This window comes from Galeopterus variegatus, unplaced genomic scaffold, assembly GCF_000696425.1.
Source record: "Galeopterus variegatus unplaced genomic scaffold, G_variegatus-3.0.2 Scaffold1383, whole genome shotgun sequence".
NCBI classification, from domain to species: Eukaryota; Metazoa; Chordata; class Mammalia; order Dermoptera; family Cynocephalidae; genus Galeopterus; species Galeopterus variegatus.
The window spans coordinates 348,316-360,840 of NW_007727494.1; the positions used below are offsets into that span (position 1 = coordinate 348,316).

Sequence of the window (12,525 nt, forward strand, 5' to 3'; positions counted from 1 at the left end):
CCGGTCCGGTACGGGGGCAACACTGAGGGTTGCGATCCGTTGCTGGACACGGAAAAAAGACAAAAAAAAAAAAAATATAAGACTCATTGCACTATGTCTCATTCACATTCATATGTCTCAGGTCTTACCTGCCCCTTACATTCTATTGAGTGTGGAAAAGGTACATAACTGCTCCTTGGATGAATGAACACATGAATGAATTAAATTAATTCGAAAGGCAGTAAAGCTTAATCTGAATGAGAAAAAAAATCTACCACTTTGAGAATGCACTTAAAAATAACTTCTACATTTTGTTAATTTGTTTGTGTCCTCCAAAAAGGCATTTTAGATAGCTGATAATGTGTGAAAAGAAGATATCCTGGAAGGGTTAGTAGAGCCTCTTGACTAAGTTAAGAGTACTCCCAGGGTGTTTGATTATAATTACTTTTATATGAGCTCTGAAGCTAGTTAACCCTTTCTAATTTATAAATCAGTTGGAAGGAGTACTAGATGTGATTTATAAGGTGCTGTGCAAATGTATTCTTTCTTCTAGAATTGTTATACACCTGGGCATCTGTCCATCCCTAGTAAAAAGGCATTAATCTTTGTTTTAGAATTGTCAGGGTTACAGGTGGGAAAGCTCAGCACTTTAATAGAGTTTGGGGATGAATGTCTTTTCTCCTTGGATTGTTTGAACTGGAAGGGACCTTGCAGATCCTGGTATGTAACCCCTGAATTTTATAAGTGAAGATGTGAGAACCAAAGAGATGATGTTAATATTTAATATCATCATCAATTAGCAATTTAGCTCTGTAGGGGCAACCAGGCAACTCTTCCAAATGAGGGAGGTGTCCCGATCCCTGGCATCAATGGAAAACCCTTATAGACCAAGTGCTCAGACCCAGTGTGGCACAAAGCGAGCTCGTGTAATCAGTCAACAGCTTTGCTCAAGGGATTTTGTGGGTGTTTTGTGTTTTCTCCTCTCACTGTAGTGTATCTTCTGGGAATGGGGACCCAGATATTGGAATGACTTGTTTAAGATTATAGTCAGAGGGCCGGCCCGGTGGCGCACTAGATAGTGCGCCACTTGGGAAGCGCGGCGGCGCTCCCGCCCGAGGGTTCGGATCCCACATACAGACCGGTTCCCGCTCACTGGCTGAGCGAGGTGCGGGCGCAGCACCGAGGGTTGCAGTCCCGTTGCCGGTCCCCGGTCCAGTACAGGGGCAACACTGAGGGTTGCGATCCGTTGCCGAACACGGAAAAAGACAAAAAAAAAAAAAGATTATAGTCAGAAATCACAGTCTGTTAATCCCATCTGCTTCCCAGGAGAAGAGCAAATTATTCCTGGTAATGCCAGAAGGTCTGACACCAACAAGGAAATTTTTCCTGAGGACCTGCACCATTGTGTGACAGAGTATAGTAATAAAAGATTAAAATGAAAATAATTTGAAAAGTAAAAATCAGTCAAGGATCTACTGAACATTTACTAAGTACCCAACAGTGAGTTTAGGATTACATTTTATTCTTATTGCTCTCTGAAATCTGCCTACACAGCCACGGAGCTGGCTAAGCATCTGTGGACAGATTGGCCCAGAGTATACATTACATTCCCCAGCACAGGAACTCATCAGTACAGCAACTTACACCCCCACGCAATCACATTCCTTTAGCAAGCACGTTGAGGCCCTGTATCCTGGAGTAAATGTGCAAGTCTACTCTGGGGAAAGCCAGGGTAGCAAGAAACCCAAGGACTAATGGAAATAAATCTTCCATTTTAACACCTCTGCTGTAAATAACTTGCTCTGCAGGAAGAAGTCATGATCACTTCCAAATGAGGAAATAATCACAATTTTGAGGTTATTGTAAGAATGAAGTAATATTACCTTGAGCAAAATAGGTGCTGTGTATCTATTAACCGCCTTTCTTTCCCTTCTTTTCCTTTTCTGCCACTTCCCCCTTCTTTTGACCCACATCCTATTAAGAGAGGGAGACATCAGGGCATCTTGATGTCCAAGAGACTGTTGAAACCCAAGAGGGAGTCGATCTAAAAATATGTATAAATAGACAAGCTCCAGGAATTAAAATAAACTTTCCTCCTCTTCTGAGGCAAAAAGCCATCTTTATAAAATAATTAAGCTTATGCTGCAATGCCAGTGAGAATTTGTTTCTTCCTTTTCCTTTTAATGAAAGTTAATTTTATGCATATTACATGTAGCTCAACTGTTTATAATGAATTGGATTAAAATGAATGCAGACACCTTTCCATTTAGCAAAGTGAGCTGCCTTAGGGAATTATAATGAAATCAGCTTTGGGTTTTCTTAGTAGATCATTTGTTTAAGAAACACAAATATTTGCCTGGACATCAGTCAGTTCATGTGTGTTGATGCTTTCTGTGAATTCAGCTCCAGACAGACCCAGAAGTCAAATCAAAGGGGAACTACCAAGGCACCACGCAGGAAGAGCTGCTTTTGAAATGGCTATTTCATAATAATGGCAGCCATATGGGGATAGTTATTAACCCTACCATCTCACATTGAGTCCTTGCATTGTACCAAGCACCGTTTGAGTGTGTTACGCAGGTTAACTTTTTAAAACTCATGACAACCCTATGAAACAGATGAACATATTCCCATTGTATAAAAGAAGAAAGAGAATCACAGAGAAGTTCAGCTGCCTGCTGAAGCAGCAGGAGCAGGATGTGAACCTAGGCAGCCTGGCTCCCAAGCCCACAGCTCTAGAGCAGCTCTATTTTGTGAGCGCTCATGCCCTTTTGCCATGCACTGTTCCAAGCTCTTCCTGTGTCTTTACTTGTTTAATCCTCACAAGAACCCATTGTCCAGGTTGCACAATCAGGAGGTGGTAGACATAGCATATGAACCCAAACAACACTTTCCATTGTTTCAGTTTGGCATTAAGTCAAGCCACATTTTTCATAATTGAATAGAACCAAAAAGTAACACTTAGTTTTTTTCTGAATTTACAGTGGCTAAACTTAAGAGTAAACAGGGGGGAAAAAAAAAAAAAGAGCAAATAGTTATCTAGAGCATTCCAGGTTCTTATAAACTATTAATTTGTTAATATATTTATATTATATATAGTACCACACACCTATGCACCATGCAATGCATGACTCTGGGGGCTGGGGATAGACAGTTGTAGATATCATGCATCTGCTATGTCTCCATACCTTTTGGGGACAGTGACCATTCTGTCAACATTAGTATCTGCTTTTTTAATTTAAATCTGGGAATGCAGACCCATACAGAGAGGAAGTAGATTTTCCCAGCATCATCAGATGAGTAGTATTATAGGAATCTCATGGATCTCATGATCCATCTCTTCATTTTTGTATCCCTGATCAGGTTTAACATTACTACACCTGCTTTCCGAGGCTGCATGAAAAATTTGAAGAAAACCAGTGGTGTTGTTAGATTGAATGATACTGTGGGAGTCACCAAAAAGTGCGCAGAAGACTGGAAGGTAAGAGAAGGGTTCAGAACCTTGCAAAGGAATGCTTCCAATAAACCCATCATACCCATTTACACATCAACTTTTGACTTTTTTCTGGCAGCACACAGTATTTTAGTGAACTAGCTCATATACACTTCCCAAGTACTTGTAAGGTACAGAACCTTTTCAGGTTTGCATATTAAATTCACAGGAAAGTAGGAATACCAAGTATACACACAAAATCTTACAGATGATTGGTAACTTATTATACTTAAAAGCAAACTCTCTTTCTGAGGCTTAAATCACATTGATTGGTTCGGGTGAAGTGACATAGAGTAAGATACCGTATTTCAGCCATGAAATGATTACAGTGACAGTAATTTATTCCATGTTTGCCTTTCAGCTTGTGCGATCTGCCTCCTTCTCCAGAGGAGGACAACTCAGTTTCACTAATTTGGACTTCCCAATGCCCAGCCACTTCCAGGCTTCATTTGGGTTTCAGACATTTCAGCCCAGTGGCATATTATTAAATCATCAGACACGGGTATGAAATAATGCATTAATATTGAACAAGATTTAAACCTGACTCAAAGTTTGATGTCAAAAACAATAGAGAGATTTTTGAAGGTAATGTAGTTGGGCATTTTGTCTATCATCACAATAAATGCTACGGTATGGTTCAACCATGAAAATTATTTCCTATCCTGAAAACAATGAAAGTTATTCCCCATCTTTCCCTAAAAGAAATCAGGTTTAGAAAGTATGTTATAATTTACAGAACTAAATTTGTGTGCATATATGGATTCATTTTCATTTTTCTCATGTATATTTTATGAGTTAAGGTGAATTATAACTGTTATAAGTAATAATGTAAAGTTTTTTAGATCTAAGGGAAAGAAATCAGAATGTATCCCTATTATTCCTTTTGATTATACAAATAATAGCTCTCCAGATGCCTTTTCTGCAGTAGCTAGTTGGACAATAATTACACCTGGGGAATAGAAGAAAAAAAATCCTTTGCTCTTTCCTCATGTGCAACAGAGCCACAGAAATTCTCTTCTCAAGGAGGTACCCTCTATAACTGAAGAGGATTTAGCTAGTGTGGTTATATGGGTATAGAAGTCAACTAATACTTAGAAATCCCCTTGTGGATGGAGTGGAATTTTAAAACAGGAGTAGAGGTAGAATACTGTCATTTTGGATTTGTTTCTTTAGGATTGCAGAACACAACAGCGTCTAGTATCTCTTAAAAGAACAGATGGTAGATGACTCTGTGGCTATACGGTATCAGGAAGGCCTCTCCTGTCTTGATATCTTGCTCACCAGCCTTTTGAGATCATTTTTTTAAAAAACTAATCCTAGAGAAGCACATACCAGCACTTAGACTGTGGGGGTGGCTTTTCCATCAAGGCAGTATGTTGTTTTTTTTTTTTATTCCTTTTTTTTGTCTTTTTTACTGACCGGTAACGGGATCGCAACCCTCGGTGTCGCGCCCGTACCGGGGACCGGCAACGGGATCGCAACCCTCGGTGTCGCGCCCGTACCGGGGACCGGCAACGGGATCGCAACCCTCGGTGTCGCGCCCGTACCGGGGACCGGCAACGGGATCGCAACCCTCGGTGTCGCGCCCGTACCGGGGACCGGCAACGGGATCGCAACCCTCGGTGTCGCGCCCGTACCGGGGACCGGCAACGGGATCGCTACCCTCAGTGTTGCGCCCGCACCACGCTCAGCCAGTGAGCGGGAACTGGTCTCCACATGGGATCCGAACCCGTGGCGGGAGCGCTGCCGCACTCCCAAGCGGCGCACTCTCCAGTGCGCCACCGGGCCGGCCCAGGGCAGTATGTTTTGACCTAGCTGTTTTGACGCTTAACTCTTGTTTCCTCTGTCACATGTAGGAACACTTAGTACATAATACGCAAAATGATCAAAAGCAGGTGGAAGAACTGGGTTAGCAAAAGATTAGATCAATCCTGGATAATGGAGGAGTCTTAGAAATATCCTAGGGACATTGCCCTCAATTTCATAATGGGTTAGGTTAGCTAAGAAATATATATAAATTAGCATTCTTCTATCCAATTCATAATGAGTATTGCCAATTTTTTTAAAAAAATCAACACAAATTAAAACCAACAAAGGCTGTAACCACACACTGTAAAAATTGTGTTAGACTAAAAGCTCACCAAAGAATCACATTTTGTTGAAAACCGTAGAAATTTTACTTGGTAGGAAAAAACATGAACAAAACTGAAATAACTGCTGAAATGGCACATTTTTAATAAATAATAGGAAGAGTCAACTCATCTTGTCAAAATTTAGATCTGCAGAGTTTGACATGGAAAATTGGACTTCTAGAAATAATGACCATAAAATAAAAAATTCATAATGACTAAAGAGAAGAAATCATTGTTATACTCTTATATGAAAAAAAGTTGATGAATCAAGTCTTTGCTGTAAAATTTATTCAGAAGGGAATTGATCCTGGTGGAAATAACTTCAGCAAAATAAAAGTAAAAATAGAAACATTCAGAAATAGTTTAACTGGTTTGTATAACTGATTGAGAAATTAAATTGGCTTAATAAATGTAGGTCCAGAAAAATGATTTTGACACATTCATCAGTGCTGAAATAATTTGCGTAAGGTTTTTATATTCATAAACATAGAGTCAAAATATTAAAAAATAATCTTTGGATCAAAATGGCAAACTCAGAACATTTGGGTCAGAACATCCTGACTGTTTCATACATGGTTTTGGTCATAAATTCAGTATTGATACATCCATAAAATCTTTAAGTGCAAATTAAGTGTTGATGGGTATATTCTATGGTGATTTCAGACAAGTAGCCTGCAGGTCACACTGGAAGATGGTCACATTGAATTGAGCACCAGGGACAGCAGCAGCCCAATTTTTAAGTCTCCACAGACGTACATGGATGGTCTACTGCACTATGTGTCTGTGATAAGTGACAACTCTGGGTGAGTGTAATGGTGCTTCTGCCAGAGCCGTGGGAGTTTTACTTTAGCTTAATGGAATTTTCTGTTATCCGCTAACAAAATATTTGTCCTTGATGCTGAAACTATTTTACTAGTAAGTCTTGGCTGCCTTCTTTGTTCTATATTAAGTTCCTCATTAAAAAAATAAATCAACAGTTGGATGGATAAATAAATAATGGTGTATTCAAAATGGAATACTATATAGCCATGAAAAAGAAGGATCTAGAACTATATATGATGATGTGGACAAACCTTACAAACATGATGTGGAGCAAAAGAAGTCACACGTAAAAGAGTTCATCCCCCATGATTTCATTAATATAAAGTTCAAAAACAGGCAAAACTAATCTATTCTATCAGAATTCCAGAGAGTGGTTACCTTTGGAGAGAGAAGGATGTTGGAGACTAAAATGGAGCACAAGATGGGTTTCTAGGATGCTCATCTGTTCCGTTTCTTCATCTAGGCACTGGTTATGTTGGTGTATTTATGTTGCAAAAATTCACTGAGCTGAACACTTACAATATCTGCAGTTTCTGTTCATTTGCAATACTCTAATAAAAATATTATGTGCAAAAAGAAAAAAAATTAAATGCTCTTTAGAAATAAGTCTAGTTTCGGGCTGGCCCGGTGGCGCATGCTACAGTGCGCTGCTTGGGAGCGTGGTGGCGCTCCCACCGAGGGTTCGGATCCCACATACAGACCGGTTCCCGCTCACTGGCTGAGCGAGGTGTGGGAGCAACACCGAGGGTTGCGATCCCGTTGCCGGTCCCGGTCCGGTCCGGGCGCAACACTGCGGGTTGCGATCCGTTGCCAGACACAAAAAAAGACAAAAAGGAAAAAAAAAAAAAAAGAAATAAGTCTAGTTTTACTAGTTATTTCAGCTAACAGCTATTGAGCCAGGTCAAAGACAATAAATTGCCCATATGGCAAAAGCCTTTTCCCAGCAGTTCTCACCCTGGTTTGCTTCCCTTCTCTTTCAGACTCCGGCTTCTCATTGATGACGGGCCTCTGAGAAACAACCAAAGGCTTCAAGGCTTTGCAAATTCCCTGCAATCTCTACGTCTGGGCGGGAGTCATTTTGAGGGTTGTATCAGCAATGTTTTTATCCAGAGGTGGGTGATCTTTCCTCTGTGGGTGACTGATGAGAACAGCCTGCTCGCATAAAGGGCATCTCACTGGCCCCCTTAGCAAAGTCACATGTCAGCAGATGCTGCATGAGGCTCTCCTAATACAAGCTTTCAAAACACCCTCTTTAGCAAGATATACACACTAAAAAACAAACCAGCAAAAAACTCCTGAGCCCCTCCTCCTTTTGAAGGAAGAGGTTTGGCACAAAACCTTGGAATATGTCTAGTTAAAGTGATCTTTCAGACTATGGCCCTGAAAAATATTTGCACGGAAACTTTATTTCATTTTAATCAAGATTGTACAATTAGATTTACCCAGCTTGCCACAGTTGCTGGCTGGCTATAGGGAACCAAACTCTTGACCTTGGTCTTACAAGGCTGCATTCTAACCAGGTGAGCTAACTGTTTTTCAAGGCCAAGGAATTGCATGGATCAGTGCAGTGCTAGGAAACCATGTCACCGCAACATGGAATTTGACTTTTAGTAGAGAGAGTAGAGCTTGGTGCCTCAATGCAAGTGTGTAAATCTTTTCTTTCGATACAAAATGATCATTTTTAAATAATAGGTGTACTCTTCCTTAGGTCACAGGGAGGGTTGGGTGCTATCCATGAAGCTTAGGCTGGAACTTTCCAGCTGCCATAATGGTGCCATCATCCCTCCCATCTATCTGGGCACTGACCTCTTTGGCCAGGCTGAGGCTCCAGGTTCTTATTCCCCTCCTGGTTGCTGAAACATTTTCCTTGAACATCTAGTTCAGTGATTGGAGCAGGAAGTGGGAGTGATGGAGAAGACACGAGGTAGTTAGCACCAGCTTTCTGCCAATGTAAGTCTCAGACAGCAGTCATGAAATAAAGCAAATATGTCTGTGAGATTTTCCTACTCAAATGTAGGTAGATAAATCCTTCCATTAACTCCCCTCTGAGGTTTCTTGATGTCTTACCATCATTTTTTACCATCTAGTGCCCATCTTTCCCCTCTGTGCATATTTTATTTTCATATTTCTATATGACATCCATTCCAAGGAAAGAACTATAGTATTCTGGCCCTCCCACAATCCTGCCACAATCCTGCCACAATCCAACTCACTAAAAGTTTCTCAAACCCTTCTGCTGGCTTCTAGATATGAAATATAGTGAGAAATGAAAGATTACCTAGGAACCACGACAGTAAGAATGTGGATTTTTGAAATGAGCTCTCTCTACCATTGGGTCTTCCTCCATGTGTCAGAGTTTTCCAGCAGCTTCCATTTTGCCCTCGTTTCCAGGTTATCACAGAGTCCTGAAGTCCTAGATTTGGCTAGTAAATCTACCAAAAGAGACGTGTCCCTGGGAGATTGCAGTTTAAACAAACCTCCTTTTCTAATGTTGCTCAAAGGTTCTACAAGGTTTAACAAGGCCAAGACTTTCAATATCAACCAGGTAAGTGTCAAAATGTTACCCTGGGTTTCACTTCTCCCCAGAGGAGTCTCTGAGCCTACCTGTGGGAGATGGTGGGACGGGATCACCTGATCCCATGGTGGTCAGTGCCTCCATGAAGTGGCATTAACATGCCATCAACAGTTGAATCACACCAAAATGTCAAAGTGGCTGTCTTTTAGCTTTTATTTTGTATCTTGATGAAAAATTGGCAAATTTTGCAGTCACAGAACAAATAGAACCTTGACTTAGGTTCTAAATTTCTGTAGCTGATGTCTTGCTCCTTTCACACTTCCGCTGTGTCTCCTGCAGGTCCAGTGATTTTCTCTAGAATACAAGGGCCATGCCCCTTCTCCTACCCACAGAAGCCCCCTCTGCTCTGAAGCAACTCCTATGACTGGGTGGACACCTGCACCCAAGCCTGGTCGAAACGAGGGTGGTTTAACCTTGACTGCACATGAGAAACACCTGGGGAGCTTTACAGTCCCAGTGCTCAGGCTGCATCCGACCCAATGAATCAGAGCTCTTGGAGTGGGCCCAGGCACCAGCAGTCTGTAAAGCTCCCCAGGTGATTCTTATGTGCAGCACTGAGCTAGACTGAAAGGAAAGGAACTCCTTCTGTGGACGAGCGAAGCATTGTTATGAATTGGACACGGGGGTAGGACTTAAGGAATTCCTTGCCCTGCCTGAGGTCAACAGTGTGACCTCCCAGGTCGGGGGTCATATTTTATAAGATTAATGGATAACACTGAGCATCCCCAATAGCCAGGCTTTACACAACGCCCTCCAAGTGGGTTTTCTCACTAAATCCTTGAATAACCTTCTGAAGTAAGTACTATTGCTAGCTGCATCTTATAGAAAAGGATGCTGTGGTTTAGAAAGATAAGCAGGTTGCCCAGACTCCCACAGCTGGAAGGTGGAGGTGGATTTCCAGGCCAGGAGTCTGTGCCCCCTGAAGTGCAGCGTCCCTTGCTCAGCACACTTTTCTCTTAACGTCAACCACATGCTGCTCGTTACTAATATTTCCCTGCTGCTCAGTGATCTGGGGGAGGGTGAACAGATAATCCATAATAAAAATGTTTTCCGCTCTTAAGAAGAAATATACTCCATAAATCCCAAAGGTTTGTCATTTTACCATTATGAAAAGAACATTTTTAGAATTGCCTCATCAGAAATGAAGTCATCATATATTCATTTTGTCATCGTAAGGCTGAGAGTTACTGAGAGACTAGGTTAGCATAGTGATAGTAGAACCAAAGAGAAGGAAATGGATTAAAAGCTGTGTAGAAGATAGAATATACAGGATTCAGACAGTAATTGAATTTGGGAGGCAAGCAAGAGGCAGGAGTTAAAATAATTCTGAGGCATCCAGTCTGGGTTGTTGGATGGATGGAGATGCTGTTGAGATCTCCATGGAGATAGGAGAAAAACATATTTGGAGGGGAAGAGAATGAATGAAGTTTGTGGCCTATTGAGTGACAGGTGCCTGCAGGACATCCAGATGGAGAGAGTTGGTGGGAGTCTTTCAGGTGTCTCTGAGTGGGCCTTGGCAAATAGGGTGGGACTGGGGCTTTTGGAGGGGGAGATGTCAGTGAATCCACTATTTAATTTCCCCCCTGTTCTGTGCAGGTCCCCAGATTAGATAGAATAAGAAATTAGTTCTGTCTCCACTAGCAGAGAGAATGCAACATAGCTTAATGGTTAAGTACTAGGCTTTGGGGTCAGACTTCTGGGCTTTGTGTCGGGCTTTATCACCTACTGTGTGTGTGATCTTGAATGATTATTTAAACTATCTGTGGGTGTATTTTTCTCCAATGTAAATGAAGATAAATAATGGTAATATCTCATGATGTTGTGAGGATTAAATGAGGTAATAAACACAAAACACTTAGAAAAGTGCCTGGCACATAGTGAGCATGCAGTCAATATTAGTTATTATTACTATGCACACTAATAGGAACCTAGATGAAAGAGATATAATATGCCTCTTTCATTTAGTGGTGCAGCAGGAATTTTCCTACCACAGGAATCAGGGGGTTCTCCAGGAGCTGGGTCTGGAGTAAGGGTCAAGTTCAGGAAACAGAGTATTGCTGCTGTATGAGCACAAGCCCAAAGCTGGGCAGCGGGATATGGGTGGAACTTGAAGGTGCGAGGCACTTTGCATGCATTTGCTCTGATCCTCGCTAGTTTTCATACTGTCTCTCTCATTTCTCACCATGGCCCTCTGAGAGCAGAATGAAATGCCAGCTTTACAGGTCAGGAAGTTGAGTCTCAGAGAGGTTTAACAAGAACTTGCCCAAGAGCAGTTAGCAAATAGTAGAGTCATAATTCACACTGAGGGCTGTAGCATCCCAAAGAATGTGCTTTTCCAGACACACCACATGGCCTCTGTGGGCTTGGAAACCTCAATGAACAGTGGGAAATTTGGTGGAGAAAGGAGACTAGGGGTCAGTAGCTCAGAATCACACACTGGAGCCAGATCAGGCAAGCCCTGTATGACCTATGTAATTTGGACATTTTTCTTTACATTTTTCAGTCAATGTAAAGCCATTGAAAGGAATGCTTTAAGTCATTTAAAAGTTTAAATATTATTAAACTGGCAGCAGCCTGTGGGATAGTTTGATGTAGGAAAGTTCTGGAGACAATGAGTCAAACTGGCAAGCTACTGCAATAGTCCAGGCAAGAGAGTCAGGCTTACTTTCAGGGCAGAGGCACTAGAAATGAAAAGGAAAAGAGTGAAAGCAAAATATGCCAGAGGGGAACAGTAGGACATGAAGACTGACTGGATTAAGAGGCAGGGGAGGTGGGTGTCCATCATGACCAAGATTCTGAGCCTGGATGCTTGAAGGACGATGATGCCATGAAGAGAATCAAGGCAGTCTTGGTGGCAAAGACTTGTTAATCTTTTTTTTTTTTTTTTTAAACAAGAGGTAGGTTTATTTTTCAAAACTGTTAATCTTGATGCTAGTGCTTTGACATACAAAGAAGACTCTTTGAATGAGGCCCGCTGGTGTGAGTCCCAGGCAGGAAATCCCAAGTTGGGTTCTCATCTCAGTAGGATCAAGATCTGGCTGTGATTTAAGTAATTCACTTACTTTCCTGGTGGGAATGTTTGCACAGCTCCATTCAGCAATGTGCAAGCATAGAATGTTTTAGAGAACGGATATCAAGTTTGCATTCTGAGCTCCATACCCAGGAATCGGGCTGGGGAGGAAAACCTGATCTTGAAGGAATTTGGATCTGTTGGGAAGCCTTTAGCTGCCAGCTCCAGACAACTTGTTGCAAAATGGCTTAAACGACAATAATCATCATCTCACATAATGAGCAGTTCAGGGATAGGTAGGGCTTGGGACCTGGCCCTTCAGGACCCAGCTCTGCTTCCCCACAGCCGTCTTTGATCTATCCTGCGTGGTTCTGAGAAATACATCCTCACTGGACAAGCTCCAACACAAGAAGCACTGATTCTGCCTGGGTTTCTCTGTTAGTATGGAAACGTTTATCAGAAGCCCTGCCCCCAACTTCTCCTTGAGATTCATTGGCTGGGGGGGGGGGGGGGG

The 12,525-nt window shown here is 41.9% G+C and overlaps 1 protein-coding gene across 1 annotated transcript in view; it reads left to right on the top strand.

Moving 5' to 3' along the window:
- LAMA3 (laminin, alpha 3) overlaps positions 1-12,525 on the top strand; it is a 93,046-nt gene that overhangs the window by 62,961 nt on the left and 17,560 nt on the right. The window contains exons 29-33 of the mRNA XM_008576644.1: positions 3,343-3,460; positions 3,834-3,974; positions 6,268-6,407; positions 7,407-7,538; positions 8,818-8,971. Coding sequence (XP_008574866.1) covers positions 3,343-3,460; positions 3,834-3,974; positions 6,268-6,407; positions 7,407-7,538; positions 8,818-8,971 — 685 coding nt within the window. The remainder of the gene's footprint in view (positions 1-3,342; positions 3,461-3,833; positions 3,975-6,267; positions 6,408-7,406; positions 7,539-8,817; positions 8,972-12,525) is intronic.